The sequence below is a fragment of the Populus alba genome, chromosome 19 (genome assembly GCF_005239225.2).
Source record: "Populus alba chromosome 19, ASM523922v2, whole genome shotgun sequence".
Classification (NCBI taxonomy): Eukaryota; Viridiplantae; Streptophyta; class Magnoliopsida; order Malpighiales; family Salicaceae; genus Populus; species Populus alba.
In genome coordinates this window covers 4,241,691-4,260,143 of record NC_133302.1, presented here as the reverse complement: position 1 = coordinate 4,260,143, position 18,453 = coordinate 4,241,691, and the positions used below count along the sequence as shown (strand labels likewise).

At 33.9% G+C, this 18,453-nt stretch overlaps 1 protein-coding gene and 1 pseudogene across 1 annotated transcript; one reads left to right on the top strand and one right to left on the bottom strand.

Annotated features, from left to right (window-relative positions):
* Positions 1 to 9,653: 9,653 nt before the first annotated feature.
* Positions 9,654 to 11,427, top strand: LOC118033220 (legumin B-like). The gene is made up of 4 exons (XM_035038123.1): positions 9,654 to 9,984; positions 10,071 to 10,321; positions 10,414 to 10,929; positions 11,038 to 11,427. The coding sequence occupies exons 1-4, from the start codon at positions 9,654 to 9,656 to the stop codon at positions 11,425 to 11,427; spliced, it is 1,488 nt and encodes a 495-aa protein (XP_034894014.1).
* A 3,523-nt stretch (positions 11,428 to 14,950) lies between these two features.
* LOC118033216 (WAT1-related protein At5g64700-like) overlaps positions 14,951 to 18,453 on the bottom strand; it is a 4,259-nt pseudogene continuing 756 nt past the window's right edge.

Here is an 18,453-nt window from a genome sequence, read left to right as displayed (position 1 = left end):
TCAATGCTTAAACTCATCAATCAATCCTTTTATTTATGTGATAGTTCTGCATTTAAAATGAGCATTTACCATAAATTAAGGTATCTTATAATATCAAACTTGTTATTATAAAACATACTTTAGTTAAGGAGTTATTGATACTTCAAGTGCAAAATGATGATATAAAACCTTGATAAACATGCACTTTTAAGTACTAATCAGTGACAGTAAAAAAAAAAAAAGCTTTACCTCCGTTTACTAGCGTGAATGCCTTGTTGTTTTCCATGCAGTATGGACATGCGAGTTTCCCATGCGTGCTCCAACCAGAAAGCATTCCATAAGCTGGAAAATCACTGATAGTCCACATCAAAGCCGCCCTCATAAGGAAATTTTGTTTCCTCGATATATCATAAGTCAGAGATCCGGAGGACCACAACTGCGCCAGCTCATCTATCAACGGTCGAAGACAAACATCTATATTCCGCCCCGGGCTGCTTGGACTGGGTATGACAGTAGATAGAAACATGAACTTCGGCCTCATACATATTCCCGGTGGCAAGCTATAAACTGTGAGAATGACCGGCCAACAAGAATAGGGAGCAGCAAATGACCCAAATGGGTTGAACCCGTCTGTACACAACCCAAGTCGAACATTCCTTGATTCAGTGGAAAAGTCCGGATGAACACTGTTAAAGCGTTTCCACGCTTCGCCGTCAGAAGGATGCACCATCACACCATCAACGGCATCGCGTGTTTGGTGCCATGTCATGTGCTCAGCAGTCCTTGGTGACATAAATAACCTCTGCAGTCTTGGTGTGATCGGGAAATATCTAAGTTTTTTATATGCCACTAGGGTCTTCCCCCTGCCAGTTCTGGGTTTGTAAAGGGAATGCCCGCATGTCATGCACTCGGTCATCACAACATTTTCAAGGTAGTATAACATGCAGAAGTTAGGGCACATGTCAATTTTCTAGTATCCTAAACCGAGGGGTTTCATCATGGACTTCGCAACATAGAAGTTCTCTTTGAGCCTGTTCCCTTCTGGTAAAATGCTTCTTGCCCAATCAATAATTTTGTCATACCCGGCCTCACTCAACCCGTGATCTGACTTGATGGTGAACACCTGTGCCACAGCCGATAATTTACTGTGGTTTGTGCAGCCATCCCATAATGGTTCGTCAGAATCTTTCAACAAATCAAAAAACCTAGCTGCCTCTGCATTAGGTTCTTCTTCTACGATTGGACATTGATTGACATTATCTTGATTCATTCCCATTGCATCCATAACCATGTTTCTGTAAGGATTAGTGTTGTCATTTGCCGCTTCATGCACGTTGCTAGCACTAGAAGTTGACCCAACCACCGTTTCTCCCATTCTCCTATTACTAACAAATACCTCTCCATGTGCATACCAACACTCGTAATCCTCCACAAACCCTTTGTGTAGAAGATGCATCATTACAACATCTGGATGCAGATACTTTTATTTTGACACTTTCTGCATGGACACCTAATACCGCCTCCAGTAAAATTTCTGGGAATAGATGTTGTGAAATTAATAAAACCCTGAACCTCGTTACAATAATCCATCCTCCGCAATCCTTGGGTGAATCTAGATACATCCATGAACGATCATCCATGACTTCTATCGAACCTCTATAAAAAGGACCCATTAATTAAGCAAGCTCTTAATTATTTCAAAACACAACATGTAATTCGGTAATTCTACAAATTAAGTTTTAACAATTTTCAAACAAATACAATCTTACAAAATCTAAAACAAACCATAACAAGTATAAAATTATACATTCATATACTACAAGTTTGTTTGAGAAATAACAATAAAACATGTACATCTACTAAAAAAAAATAATACATATACTAAAAAAACAATAAAATTAACATTTAAATGTTAAACTTTTAAAAGATAGAATTACTTACAAAAAATGATAAAATCCGTCGGTAAATCAAAACACGAATGTTGTGACCACAAAACAAATACAGCTTGTTGTGCTGAGATGAGAAAGATTTTTGTTTTGGGGCGAGGGGGGCTGGTTATTTTGCAGATGGGGAGGGTTAGGATTAGGAAGAAGAAGGAGAAATGGGGGAGGAGAGTGTCGGTAGAGTGGCCATATATTCACTTTTGCCGACGGAATTACCGACGGTTTGTATTCCATCGGTGAATCCGTCGGCAAAACCGTCGGTAATTCTGACGGGCAATCGACACGTCACCGCACGGACCTGCTATTCAAATCCCTCGGTGATTCCGTCGGTATTTTTAACGGTGCACCGGTCACGTCACCGGTACGGATCTGGCATTTCAAATCCGTCGGTGATTCCGTCGGTATTTTTTGACGGTGAACAGGTCCCATCACGCGTACGAGCCCCAGTTTTTAATTCCGTCGGTGATTCCGTCGGAAAAATCACCCGCCAAAACCCCCGCGCCACTACCCGCCCTTTTTTAATTAATTCTGAATTTCCGGTCGGTAATTCGGTCGGTAATTACCGACGGCCTATTTCCGTCGGTAATTACCGACCTAATTACCGACGAATATTTTCCGTCGGTGATTTCGGCCGAAAAATACCGACAGAAAAAATTCCGTCGGTATGTCCGTTGGTATTTAGCGAATTTCTGGTAGTGTATATTTATACTTTTTGTCTTAAAACATTAATCAAATGCAACCATAAAATTAGGTGGTCACAAGTCACCAAAGAATAAACACAGAATGAAGAGCAAAGTTTTCAATATTTCTTAGCATGCATAATGAAATTTGAGTAATAATAATTAGAATTACCCGGCTTTAATGAGTTTGATGGGATTAATTTAGGTTATTATTTATGCACTTTGCTTTGAAAGGAAATGGTCTAAGTGGAAGTTTGGTTCGAATATCCGGCTTATTTCGATCATTTATATGGTTCAATTATGAATATGAAGTTGCCTTCAAGTTATATTGTTTATCAATACTAAAATTAGAAAAACAAAATATCCTTAATATGCGCTATACAGCAAGTAGAATATTTTTTCTTAATATAAAATAAAATTTTTAAGATGCTAATAATTTTTTTCTAGTAAAAAAAATTATCCATGCAAATAGAAGTTGAATCAATATAATTTGATTTATTTAGTGAGTTCAAAAACAACTTAAACAACCAGTAAACATCCATTCATATAAATTTATTAATCATTGAAGTAAAATAAATATCATTTCAATCCAAGTAAATAAATTTGATGTCCTTTAAAACTAAGAGGAATCAGGGAGATTATGAGTAAATTAATTAGATAAAGTTTTCTAATGAATTTCTTACCATCAAGCAAATTTAATATCGAAAAATAATCTTAACTCACTCGACAATAGTCTTAGGAGAAAAGTCTATAAAAGTTATTCTAAACAACCGTTCAAAAGCTTGAGCAATTTAACTTAGTTTATTCCTCCCTGATAAATTAAAATGATAGTTGCAATAATCAAGTTAACTCCTTTGATTCTTATTCTAGTATGTAACAATAATTATGAGTTAAAAAAACTAGAAAGCACATATAACAACAATTTTCATTCATAGAAAATTTACACTTTTCTTGGATTCTATTGCCCACCGTCTTTATATCATATTCTCGGTCGTAGTGGGATGCTCAACATCATTTGAAATCCTTATATATGTATTTTAACTTTTATTCAACCCATGTTCTTATTTTAAAATTATAACTTTATAAAAAACTTGTCACAAGAAATAAGGTTTGAAACAAAAAACCCAAAATTCTTATTTTATAGTAATTAATTCATAAAATTTCTTAGGCATGTCAAAGTCATAAAAATAACTTTTAATTAAGTTAAAAAAACATTAAGGAATATAATGTAAAAGGAATATATATATAATGTAATGATAAATTTCGATCCCGTCCAATGTAATGATTTGGACTTGTATGAACCTTGATTCACAAGTCCATAACTACTGAATCCATTACATGTCATTATGCATACTACTAAAACTTAGCTACAAGGGGGGTGATTCAGTTTCATGTGTGAGCTCAAAATTTGTTTGGGCACCCTATATCATTTTAACAAGCATCGAGTCATTTCTGCAATCAAAATACTTTTAAACTTTCAGGATTGATTAGCATTAATTGCATGTTGGAGTTCGATCAAAATATTTTGCCAAAATAACTTTAAAGGAAACATCTTGTTATTTCAAACCAATAAAAAGACAAATAAAAAAAAAGACATGTTTCGTAAAAAAAGATAAGATGTGATCCCAAAACAAAATGCAAAATAGCAAAATTCCAATACCATTGACAATTCATCGCTATTCTTAGATTAGCTTTTTTGGCAATATCTATGTTTTGCCAAACATTTTCGATCACTTGTCATTCTAAAGATTTTCGGGGGGGTAATATAGCTAATGACATCACCTTTCACACACTCAACTTGCCTCTTGTTCATCCACTTTCAGAGTCATCTCTCATCATTGTTCTGGAATTCATGGCAGAACCTTCAATCTTTCCCCTCTTTATAGCTTATTCAATTCTTTCAGCAATCCTCACAACTTCATGGAAATGTTGAGCTGAGCTTCCTATTAAATACTCATAATAAGGGGATTGAAAGGTGTTGGCGAATAAGGTCACCATTTCTGTCTCTATCAGTGGAGGTTGAACATATGTTGCCTTATCTCGCCATCTTTGCGCGTATGCCCTCACAGACTCTTGGTTTTCTTTCTCCATAGCCATTAGGATGGTTCTGTCAGGAGCAATTTCCAGATTAAATTTATACTGCTTCAAGAAGGCGTCTACCAGGTTTTTCCATGTCTTAATCTTAATATTGTCTAGTCTCATGTACCAACTCAGAGCAGATCCAGTGAGACTCTCTTGGAAAAAGTATATCAGCATCCTATCATCATAAATCACCTCGGCTATTTTATTGCAATAAGATCAAAAGTGAGTGTTTGGACATTCTAATGCAGTGTATTTGATGAACTCTAGTATCCTAAAGTTTTTTGGTACTATGATGTTTGGTACCAAACACACTTCAGCTGCTCACCTGAGATCAAACCAGTCATTACCCTCAACTACTCTTAATCTCTCTTCCAAAGCAGACAACTTGTCGTAGTTCATAAAATCAGTGGATCTATTGCCAGGGGGTCCATCTGCTATTAAATCCACGGTAATGGGAGCTTGACTTGACAGGATAGGGGTGATAGGCACAAATTGTTGTTCTGCCGTTGAATTTGCACCCAAGTTTTGAGATGTCCCTGGGACGTGGATTGATGGTGTTTTCACAAGAGGTTGTGCAAAAATCCTTTTTCCATTTTTGGAGCCCAACACTTGTTCAAGCAGATCTGTAAGTCTAGTTACTTCAACTTTGATGCTTTCAATTTCATTTTGATAATGGGCCTCTAATTGAGCTCTTTCTTCATTTTCCATCTTTCAGGTGTAGCAAATCTTAATTGGGGGACCTATGTTTCAACCTGGTTTCATGGATGATAAATGTATGAGTATGTTCCTATATGATGAGTTCAAGATGCTTTAAGAAAGGTTTACTTTGATGCAAAACAAAAGGTAACACACACAACCTAAGTAAAGGTTCTATTCATTAAGTTAGACAAAAGGTAAGTTGACTATCTAGTCTCAAAAGGGTCTCATATCTGCCTAGTGACGATCTTCGTAAAGGCAGTGTGGGGGCGTTGCAAGGAACAGTTAAGGCACGTATGTCCACCATTACCAAGCAGGCACTCAGATATGAGTTGGGTGTTTCACGCATCTGAACCCTGACCAATAGTCATAGGGCAGATCGTTAATTCCCCACCTAACTTAGAAGCTTGTGTGTGCTTTCCAAAAATTAAAGTATATGATGCATGAGACAGTTCTATATAATGCATGAACATAAATGTACAGAAATTCAAACGTGTAATAAATAAATAAATAGAATAAGCTTATTAAAAAAAAAACACGCAAACCAAACAAAACACAATTATCAGACAAAAACAAAGCTTAGTCCACAAGGTCCCCAGCGGAGTCGCCATTCTGTCGCACGTGTGCGTCATCGCGGCAAAAACATCCCCCCTCAAAATGTATCTAAATACAGCAAATCATGAAAATGTGGGGAAACAAGGGATTCTTGTCTTTTATTAGTGGAAAAATAGAATGAGAGTCGCCACCTAAGGTAAGCTGCATTGTTTAATTGTCTGATAAAATCTAAAGTCTTGTCGTGTTTTCTAGTATTTTGGTCACTAGGAACCCTAACTAGCCTCAGAGATCAGGTACGGGGACTGATTGCGTAAATGGAAGGTTTTAGCACCCCAAATACGCTCTACCTAAGGTAATCTGCATTGTTTAATTGTCTGATAAAATCTAAAGTCTTGTCATGTTTTCTAGTATTTTGGTCACTAGGAACCCTAACTAGCCTCAGAGATCAGGTACGGGGACTGATGGCGTAAAGGGAAGGTTTTAGCACCCCAAATACGCTCTACCTAAGGTAAGCTGCATTGTTTAATTGTCTGATAAAATCTAAAGTCTTGTCATGTTTTCTAGTTGTTGGTCCGTTTATGGTTTAAGAAAAAAAAATCATCTTCAGTAAAGAGATCCTTATCTTATCGGGTATGACCTAACTGTTCTAACGTCAACAAAAAAATTTTAATATCCGGAATACGTTTTACGTATAAGATCATAACCCTATATATTAAAGGAAAACAAAATAAGTTTTTTTGGAAATTTTGAAATATTGGCTTAGTTCTCGTGACCTTAATAAACTGGTTATTAAAGCCAAAATACATATTAATACAAATTTTTGAATCTTTGTTGTATGAAAATATGATAAGATTTTTTTTTATTTTTTTTTGAAAGACTAGGCCGTATGCATGAAAATAAAAAAATATATTTTTTTGTGATTTTGTCGAAAATCAGGTATTTTAATACCAAATTTATATTTTTACAGTATAAAAATATAAACCAGTATTAATTAAAATGCAGTAAAAAAAATTACGGAACATCACCGAATTTTTGAAATAATTTTTTGAATTTTTTTTTTGGGCTAGGCCCAGCCCGACCCATGTGGCTGGGCTGGACCCAGCCAATGACCCCGCCGGTTTTAGGATGCACGCGTGAGTGCTGACTGTTCAAGTGAATTATAATTCACTTGAACAGTAAAAATGCAAAAGGAAATCGCATGCACAGAGACGAAAAACGCATACCTGGAAGTGGAAACGAAAGGGGCGAAGGTGATGGCGAAGGCGTGCTGGCTGGTCTCTTCTGTGCTTTCGCCTGTTTTAGTTCTTCTCCTCTGTTCCTTGTTTTCTTTTCTCTGTTTCTCTTGTTTTTTTCATGATGTTCTGCCCCTGTTCTTCTCTTTCTTCAGTTCCTTTTTCTCTGCTCTCTCAGTGCATTTTCTCTTCTCTCGCTGTCTTTTTTTTTCTTTCCTATGCCATTCCCCTCTGGTTTCCCCGTCCCTCTGTTTTTCCTTTCCTCTCTCGTTACTTTTCCTCCCACTTGTTTCTCCTCTCTCTCTGTCTCGTCTTTCTCCTTTCCGTCCTCCTTGGTTTCCTCTCTTTTTTTCTGTTTTATTTTTTCTGCTGTCTCCTCCCTTTGGTTCAGTCTTCTTCTGCTGCTTTTATAGGTCAGAGAAGGCTTTGTGCTGGTAACGGCTGGCTTGATAACGGTTTGCAGGGGGATGATAGCCGTGAAACACGCCCCTTGATGGCTCCATTGCTAACGTCTCCTTCCATTATCGTCACCGATTCACAGCTGTTCGAAGACCATTAATGGTGGAAACGGCGTCGTTTCAAAATTTCAAAATGAATATTTCTGATTTGGTCCTTGGATGTTTTTTACAATTTTGTAATCAAGCCCCCCAGAAAACTTATAATTAGACCCCTTGATTTTATTGCCTTTTCCGATTTAGTCCTTGGTTTTGGATTGTTTCAATTAGGTCCTTAATTGGCCATCAAACTTCAATAATTACGCAATTAAACCCCTGATTTGACCAAATCAACTCTTCAAAATTGTAATTGGACCCCATAACTTTAATTACTTCCAATAAAAGCCTAAATTGACATAAAAAATTAATTTTCTTGCAATTAAACCTTTTATAAATTCAATTAAACCTTGAATAAAATTTAATTGAGTCCATAAACATCTTAGTTTGGACTTTTCTTTCTCAACTTGAATTTTCTTTGTTAATAGGGCTCTCATCAGTAAAAAATATAAACATCAAATTTCAATTCTTGTATTTTTGAACCTCCTCAACCAATTTCTAGTCATTTTATGGGTGTTCCAGTATCTTTTTCTCACTCATGTTATTTTTTTATATTTTTTTTATTCCTTCCGAATATTTTTTTATATTTTCTTATTTTTTGTATAGAAACCCAAAAATGAGTAACAACAGTTATTTTACTATAAATTGTACTGTATGTTAAGCTATATCAATTGATCAAACAAAAACTATAGTCTTATAAATTGAATCAATATCACAGAAAGAAAAAGAAAAAGAGAGAGATGTAGAGAGAAGCTAGAGAGAGAGAGCAGAACAAACTGATAGATTCACTTAATCAATTTGTAATTACACATAGTTATATATAAAGCTATAGATAACAAACTAACTAATTTCAGATAATTAACTAACTATTTACTATATTAAAATTATGACAAGTGTCACAATCTCAGGTATTATACTCTAACATTGTGGATAATCCACTACAGTGAAATACTGATTATTTTGAGACATATATACTGCTGCATGCAAATTGTGTACATATATCTCCTGCCACGCATTTTTGCATGCAAAAACAAGTCACCTACAATGTCAGAAACATGGAGGCAAGCGACATGCAACACTATTCAAATATGGACACGCACATATACACATAGTAAAAGCTCAAACATCAATGTAAGAAACTAACGACGCAACGAATCCAGAAAAGCATAGTCATCAAATCTAGTTTAACAACTGATCTGGTTAAGAATATTCTAGGTAATTGGATCAAACTATAAGTTTCGACCAACTTGGTTCTATCAAAAAACCAAGGCTGCTTTTAATAAAAATTATTACAATTAACTTTTGATTGGATTTCATCCGAGTTTTACAGAATCAATTGGATTGTTAGTTTTTTTTCAGATTATAGTGAGATTTTATTGACTTCTGGCTAATAAGATGACAGTTAAAGAAGCAGGAAAAAAAAAAAAAAAAAGAGCCATGAAAGCATGGCTGCTGAAGAAAAAAACAGAGAATTTCTTTTTACTGGGTTTTTAGTTAATCTTCCAAGTTATCAAAAATTTAACTACCTCAATCTCTAATAAAATGTTTCAAAAAAGATCACGAAGTACTTGTCGAACTCCAAATCGACAAGCCACTAAATCAAGCCGCTTAGCAGTACCGTGTTTTATAAATATTCATGGAAAAACCTACGTCTCTCTTCGTCTCAAGCCAGCCTGATGCACGCCATAAACGACAAAGATTTTAGAACAATGCGATTACATTATGCAACACGTACCCATAAAGAAAATATGTGTAAGCAAGAAAGGGAATTGCAGACATGCAAAAGAAAGGACAAAATTACATGCAGAAAGTATTAGCAAAAAACTGAGCAAACCGAATTGCCACGTCCCAGATGCGAAACCCACAATCTTGCACATAAATACCAGCCCACTTAACCCTGAAATTCCACAACACCGTAGAAGAACTACAATAAGCATGGGTTCTTGTTCTTTGTTATCTCTTACTCTTTGCTTTCTTGTTCTCTTCAATTGTTGCTTTGCACAAATAGAGCAAGTATCCTCACGACATGGCCGGCAACAGCAGGGGCAACGACGCTCTCAACGTAGCGAATGTCAAATTGATAGGATCAATGCCCTCGAGCCTGCTCGAAAGATCAGATCAGAGGCTGGTGTCACTGAGATTTGGGACGAGAATGATGAGCAGTTTCAGTGCGCTGGAGTTGTAGTTATCCGTCATACCATTAACAACCGAGGCCTCTTGTTGCCTGCGTACTCCAATGCACCTAAGCTCATCTTTGTAGAACAAGGCATGCATGCAATCAATTATTTCTACTTAATATGATAAAATTTCCCATCTACACTAAACTAATATCTCTTTTTGGTGTCAATGTAGGTAGGGGCATTCACGGAGCTGTATTTCCTGGCTGTCCAGAGACGTTCCAATCATCAGGAAATTCTTCTCAAGATCGAAGAGAAAGCTCCGAAGACCAGCACCAGAAGGTTCGACAAGTAAGAGAGGGTGATGTAGTTGCATTGCCTTCGGGAGTTGCTGATTGGTTTTATAACAATGGTGATTCACCTCTCGTTCTTGTTCAACTTCTCGACACAAGCAATCCTGCCAACCAGCTTGATCAGGATTTCAGGGTAAGAATCATAAAAATTCAAGCGTGCGATGTCATAAAATAAGCAAATTAACAAGGATTACTTCATAAGCAAACATTAATTTTCCTTTTCAGGAATTTTTCCTGGCTGGAAACCCACCACAAGAATCACAAAGCCAAAGAAGCTCATACCAGAGAGGCCAATATGAAGGTCAACATGGACGCCAATATGAAGACGAAAGTCGGAGAGAACAGCAAGAAAGATCTCGCAATGTCTTCAGCGGTTTCAACGAGCAAATCCTTGCAGAAGCTTTCAACATTGACACCAAACTAGCAAGAAGGATGCAGAACGAAAATGATAACAGAGGAATCATTGTCCGAACTCAGCATGAACTTCATGTGATCAGTCCACGACAGAGTCAAGAGGAGGAAGAAAGACAACAAGAATCCCGAAGGAGCACACGTCGTCGTCATGAGGACAACGGTGTGGAGGAAACTTTCTGCACAGCCAGGTTGAAGATCAACATAAATGATCCAGAAGATGCTGATGTGTTTAATCCACGTGCCGGACACCTCACTACTGTCAACAGCCTCTATCTCCCCATCCTTCGATATCTCCAGCTTAGCGCTGAGAGAGGTGTCCTTTACCAAGTAAGAAAATCCATGCAACCTTCATTTATTTTATTTTTTTTTCACATTACAGTACCTTTTCTTATTAAAAAACATAACATATCAAATTTATGGGAACTTGTACTGTAGAATGCTTTGATGTCACCATATTGGAACATCAATGCCCACAGCATAATGTACATCACAGGAGGAAATGGAAGGATTCAGATTGTTGGAGACAATGGACAGGCAGTATTTGATGGACAAGTTCGTAAGGGTCAAGTAGTAACAGCACCACAAAACTTTGCAGTGGTGATGAAGGCTGGAAGCCAAGGGCTCGAGTGGGTATCATTCAAGACTAATGACAATGCACAAATCAGTCAATTGGCAGGACGAGTCTCTACCATCCGGGCCTTGCCTGAAGAAGTGGTAGCAAACTCATTCCAGATCTCAAGGGAAGATGCCAGGAGGCTTAAGAACAACAGGGATGAAGTTGGTGTTCTTAGTGCGTCCCGTCAATCACAATATGAAAGGGATTAAGGTTGCATCTATGAAATTGCAAGAGGCTTTATGTATGAATCACTACGGAGAAAGAAATAAGACTTAGCGGCATAAAATGTGGTCTGGTTTTGTTACATGTACTATGCTCGTATTATGCAGAAAATAAAATGTTCTCTGTTTTTTTAGTCGGTTCTGCTTTTGTTACTATGATTTTTCCTTTCCATTTGAGTAAAATTAAAAGCTTTTCCATCTATGAGATTACTTCAGGTAAAGGAAAATAAATAAATAAATAAATAAAATGTTAAATGTATGCCCTTATGTAAAGGAAATATCTATGGACAGACTCTGATAAAGTGCAGCAATTGATTTTGCTTATTTTGAAATAAAGCTTAATGATATAGTTTTGAAGTTTTTGTTTTTACCATTTAGCCTTTAAATATACAAGAACTCAGATTAAAAAAAATTAAAGTATGAAGACTAGAATAAAAATCTTGACAAGAATATAAAGATTAAATTGGTATTGTCTCTTAGGCAGCATTTGCGCTTTGTCTTGATATAGAAAAAAGATCAAGATAGTGGAGCATATCCTTAAAGGATCAAAATTATTTTAAAAATAAATTTATTATATATCTATATTTTTATTTTTTCAACTAAACATATTAATGTATTTTCTATATTTATACTTTTTGTCTTAAAACATTAATCAAATGCAACCATAAAATTAGGTGGTCACAAGTTACCAAAGAATAAACACAGAATGAAGAGCAAAGTTTTCAATATTTCTTAGCATGCATAATGAAATTTGAGTAATAATAATTAGAATTACCCGGCTTTAACGAGTTTGATGGGATTAATTTAGGTTATTATTTATGCACTTTGCTTTGAAAGGAAATGGTCTAAGTGGAAGTTTAGTTCGAATATCCGGCTTATTTCGATCATTTATTTGGTACAATTGTGAATATGAAGTTGCCTTCAAGTTATATTGTTTATCCATACTAAAATTAGAAAAAACAAATATATCCTTAATATGCGGTCGAATATTTTTTCTTAATATAAAATAAAAATTATCAAGGTGTTGATAATTTTTTTCTAGTAAAAAAAATAAATTAAACCATGCATATAGGAGTTGACTCGATATAATTTGATTTATTTGGTGAGTTTAAGACAACTTAAACAACCAATAAAAATATAATTTGACTCACAAAAATTTAAGAAGATATTTTAAAATAAATAAATTGAAATGACAACATATTGAATCGGCATGGATTAACTTGCCAAATCCACGCTCTGAGTCAAAAGACCATGATAACTTTATATAAAACAAATTAAAACAAATTATAAAATATAATTTTCAATCAATGAAATAGTGAAGGATGGATTTTAAAAAAATCATTTTTTAAACAAATAAAGTCTAAGTATTAAGCCAAGACTAGGTATGGAGCTCCTGGGGTCGGGTCGAAACCATCTACAAGTCACTTGAGGGGCGAACCATGACTGAATCTAAGAAGTTTGAGGGTCAGGTTGAGACTGGCATGGGGTAGTTAAGGGTTGGACCAAGATTGACATGCCTAGATTTCAAGAAAAGACTATATGATTAGGGATCAAGTCAAGATTAAATATGAGGTGCATAATAAAATTCTAAAAATAAAAATAATAAATTGATATGTCGTTAATTTAGTTCAAAGATCTAGACATCAATTCCTATAAATTTGTTGATCATCGAAGTAAAATAAATATCATTTCAATCCAAGCAAAAATATTCAATGTCCTTTAAAGCTAAGAGGAATCGAGGAGATTATGAGTAAATTAATTAGATAAAGTTTTCTAATCAATTTATTACTATCAAGCGAAGTTAATATTGAAAAACAATTTTAATTCACTCAGCAGTAGTCTTAGGAGAAAAGTCTATAAAAGTTATTATAAGCAACCGTTCAAAAGCTTGAACAATTTAACTTAACTTATTCCTCTCTAATAAATTAATGTGATAGTTGCAATAATCAAGTTAACTCATTTGCTTCTTATTCTAGCTCGTAACAACAATTTTCATTCATGGAATGTTAGAGACTTGATTTACATTTTTTTTAGATTCTAATGTCCACCGTCTTTATGTCATACTCCCGGTCGTAGTGGTATGCTCAATATTGTTGGAAATTTATATATGTACTTTAACTTTTATTCAATTCATATTTTTATTTTGAAATTATAACTCTATGAAAAACCTGTCACAAGAATTAATGTTCAAAAAAAAAAAACTGAAATTCTTATATTATAGCAATTAATTTATAAAATTTTTTAGGAATGTCAAACTCATAAAAATAACTTTTAATAAGCTAAAAATAACATTAAGAAATATAATGTAAAAGGAATAAAAAAAAAACACACACACACACATAGATATATATATATATATATATATATATATATATAGCACTTATTAATACCCATTAACCTTATTTTTTAAACACTTTTAAAATATAATACTAGACGTGTTTAAAAAATATTTATTTCATTAAATATCATTAACAATCCATATATACATATCAAAATCTCTTCTACTTTTTGAAAATAAATATATATTATTGATTTATGTGCTTATTTTTTGTTAAATAACTTACATCATGTATTTAAAAACATACATCAACCTGATTAGTAAAATTCTTGCTCAATTTAACAGAGGTTAAAGTTATCGATTGAAAAACTTGATCCAACTAGATTTTTTATGATGTTGAATACTTGATGATAGTATGAAATTATTATCCTATTCTTACATTATGTCCAAAAGGACCATAACGAGATTATGTTGCATAACAATATTACCTCTAATAAATACATAACAAATATATATATATATAAGTGAGAATGAGTTACCCCACACATGTAAGTTTTTTTATTGAGCTTTAGCATCTGGGCTGAACATCACTTTGATGCCATGGTGCATAGCTAAAAGAGGCCCATTGTATGTAGCTTTCTTCAATCCCTCGACGCTTTTGTAAGTAAGAATATCAAACCATGTTTAGAGTGGCATCCAATAATTTAACTTTGAGGTGGAGATGGATTATATCATTATTTGACCAAGTATTGCTAAGTTTTTATTTTAGTAATGAATTAGAAAATAATATAAAATTATTATATTTAATAGCTTGATTATATAGTGGATAATTATTGAATTTTATAGCAAGTATAGATTCCATCTATGAGATTTAAGTCAACCTTTGAATGAGATGTTCTTCTGTTAGCACTTAAATCTGAAATAATAGAGCAAATTGTAAAGCAATTCTCATTCAATAATATGCAGGCGAGGCTCGAGACTCCTTGCCTTTCATATAGTATTGTAGAGTTGTACATGTCAAGTACTTGCATCATTCTTTATCTGAATCTACAAAACACAACGAGGGCTATAAATTCTTTCTTTCTTTATCTCTGGAGCTCTTTGTGTTACCTTTGGCTACATCATTTTCTTCAGCTTAAACTTTGCTAACCGTTGGATTTACTTGGTGAAAGAAAATATGAAGAGGGATCGATGGAACTATTTTTTTTCCCCTTTTCATGAACATGGATTCAACTTTCTCCTTATTTCTTTGTTTTTTTTTTTTTTTTATCAATTCCTTTTTTGACACACTCCTTGTTGTATAATGGTGACTGAAGTGTAGATTAATCAATCGCCACCCTTCTTTTTAGAAAAGGATATTACATGTAAAAATCCCCTTTCTCTAGCTTGTCCAATGGGGGAAAAAGCATGCAATGACTTCCTATCTACTTTGGAAGTTAATTAATGCCCTTGAAGGCAGGAGCCACTAGGGCTAGCATGGAAAGCAAGAACATAAATGTTAAACTAAAGACGGGCCCTTATTGATTTCCACTGGCTACTACTTGTTTCAGCTCTGAGCGTTCTTTGTCAACTTCAGCTTTTAAACACTTCGCATCATTCATTTTCTCTTCTTTGCTTTTTCCCCATAAAACACTATAAAGACCTGCGACCAACATGAGCCCACCCAAAACACTACAGCACAAGAAGTGGACACAAGAAATTAAAAAAATGAAACAGTGGTCATTAAATTTATACCTTTATAGCCCAAAATAAATAATTGAAAAATTAATGATATGGGTAAGCACGCATATATACAAGTCCCCCACTTATTCTCAATTAGATTCTCAGGCTATTTGTTTAATTCCTCAATTGGGACCTTAATTTATTAGAAAATCTCAATTTATTTCCTCATCTAAAAAGAGTACTTTTTAAATAGAAATCATCAAGTTCTCTTCAAGAAAATTTCTTTTGAATGCATAAATTTTAAAATCTAGACAAAGTGAAAGTGTTATATTAATAGATATAGATGAGAGTACCCAATTGAGAATTTTCAATATATCAAGGGTCTGATTGAGAAACAAAATTCACATGGAAATCCAATTGAGAATAATATTAGTGTGTATAACTTGAAAGACTTATATAAGGCTTGAACAAAGAATTAAAGTACCTTCCCAAAGTGATGATCTCGCATAGTAGAATAGCAGAAAAGAACATTGTAAAGACCAAATTGACTGGTGTAGACATGGCTAAAAACACTGGCCCTTTCTTCTCTATAATCCATGCTTGCAAGTAGAAAGTAACACCAGTCACCACAATTCCCTATCACAAATTGAATTTATCTTAATTAACATGTAGGCATTTTCTACAACATGTTTGGATAAATAATATTTGATTTTCAAATATTTTTTTCTAAATGGCTACATAAATTTTCTCAAAACAATACATAAAGATCATCAATACAGCGGGTCAACTTGGGATTTGAGTTGTGTTTCACAAAAAATAAAGAAAAGTTCATCCGATAAAAAGATCATTCAGTTTTATTTTTAAATAAAACAATGTTATTTTGGTTTTTTTTTAATTGATTAATCTAAATTAACTTACCTTACTCATAACCCGAGTATTTACCTGAGTTAATCTCTAAATTATATTTAATAACTATGCCTTAATAACAGCGTATTAATGGCTCATAATATTATAGAAAATATGAAAAGTCATTTTGGAAGCTAAATAATGTGAGGGAAAGAAGTATAAAGAATAGATAAGAGAACTTACACAGTAAGCCACAGCAAGAAGTCTAACATTCCAGCCCAGCTCCCACTCACGAGGATCTCTTTCAAAGCCAATGGCAATGGCAAATAATTGAATTGTGCTTAGAAAGCACTGAAGAGTTATGAGTAGAAGCTTTGATGGGTAATCTTTCAGAACCCGTCCCTGTCCCAAAACAGTAGCAACTTGGGTCATTATTACTAAAACCTTATTAATTTATTTTACTTGTGATTATTTTTTAAAATAATTTTTTGTGTTAAAATACATATCAATGATTTTTTTTAATTTTTAAAAATTATTTTTGACATCAGTAAATCAAAAATGATTTAAAAACAATAAAAATATATTAATTTAAAATTAAAAAAAAATTAAATTTTATCAAAAATATTTTTAAAACGCAAAAACAAACAGGGTCTAAAACGTTAATAAACAGAAATTCAAAGGGTGGTCTTTGGTGTTAGAATTTACAAGGGTTAGAATATAGTTTATTCAATTATAGAATCATAGACACATAGAAGAGGCTAGACTAGATAGAGCTACGTACCTGCAACACGAGCCACAAGCCCCATAAGATGTTGGGACACGAACAAGAGGAAGCAACCCTTTATCCTGGTTTGGCTAGAAGGAGCATGACTTACAATTCCATGGCTGTTATGGCTCTCAAAGAGGTGATGAGGACACAAAAGATTAAAGTGAGGACCCTTGTATAAGGCAAGGGTTATTGCACCAGCAATACATGCTATTATCCCAACAAATCTTCGCAATCCCTGAGACTGAACCTCAATTTCAACACCTCCATTCTATAATCACAAACAAAACGTTTCAATTAATTTTACAAATATATAAAATGGTAATTTATATTTTTTGTTAATTCTAAACTATAGTGTGTGTGTGTGTGTGTGTGTTAATGTATAAGGTTCCTTAAAGGTCACCATAATTAATTACATGAATAATGATTCTTAAGAGATTACTTGAGTTTTAAAGGGATGGGAAAATGAGTACTAAAGCTATTTTTAGTGCTGGGCCATAGTATAAAAATCCTAGATTTAAAATGGATAAAAAGCAAAGTTAACGAGAATAGCTGATAAAGTTAACATATTAATGAAGATGAATTTTGATAATTAAAAAAATAAAGTTAAGATTTTGAATCAAATTTAAGAAACATTTGAATCAAATCACTTTATTAATTAATTATCGTTCAAATCACTAATTTATCAACAAACATTTGAATCAGATTCCACTGTATATATTCGTATGAAAAAGTGCTTGAAATATCCATTAGTTTAATGAGTATATTGTACTAATTATTAGCCATTATTTATTTAATATATGTTCTAAGGTATTCCTACAGAATTTATACCCATCAAGTTTAGTGGTAGGGATAACGTCAAAAACTAAATTCGAATAAGACATAGCAAATGAACTCGAACCAAATTGGGATGGTGTCATTTTAGATGCATGAGAATCATTGATGTGACTAGTCTAATAATTGTAATTTGAGGAAGCACTAGGAGATCATAAATCTTCCAAACACAAGAAAATTCTGTATTTCCTAAGTAGAAGTATCTATGCGTGAAAATATATTCAATTTTAGTAGATGTATTTGGAAAAAAAAAATTAATATTGTGTTAAACATCTCTAAACTAGAGCCTAACCCTTCATGCTTTTGCAATAACATCTCGAAACTACAAATACTTTAATGGGAGTTTGCCAATTACCTGAGTAGAAAGTGCCAAGAAGAAAGTGACGACAGGAAGGCAGTTTGAAATTGCAGCAGCCAAAGTTGCAGATGCATAGACGATGCCGATACCAAATATATCCAAGCACAACTAATCCTAAAAATGGAAACCACAAAATTAAAGAACATTCTCAAACTCTATAGAGACTAATTAGTTGATCATAAACACTCAAAATGAATTCTATTTTTTTCTTAATTCTGTAGCCGGAAGAAAGTAAAGATCATGCACGTGTTCATGCTACATAGCATGAAG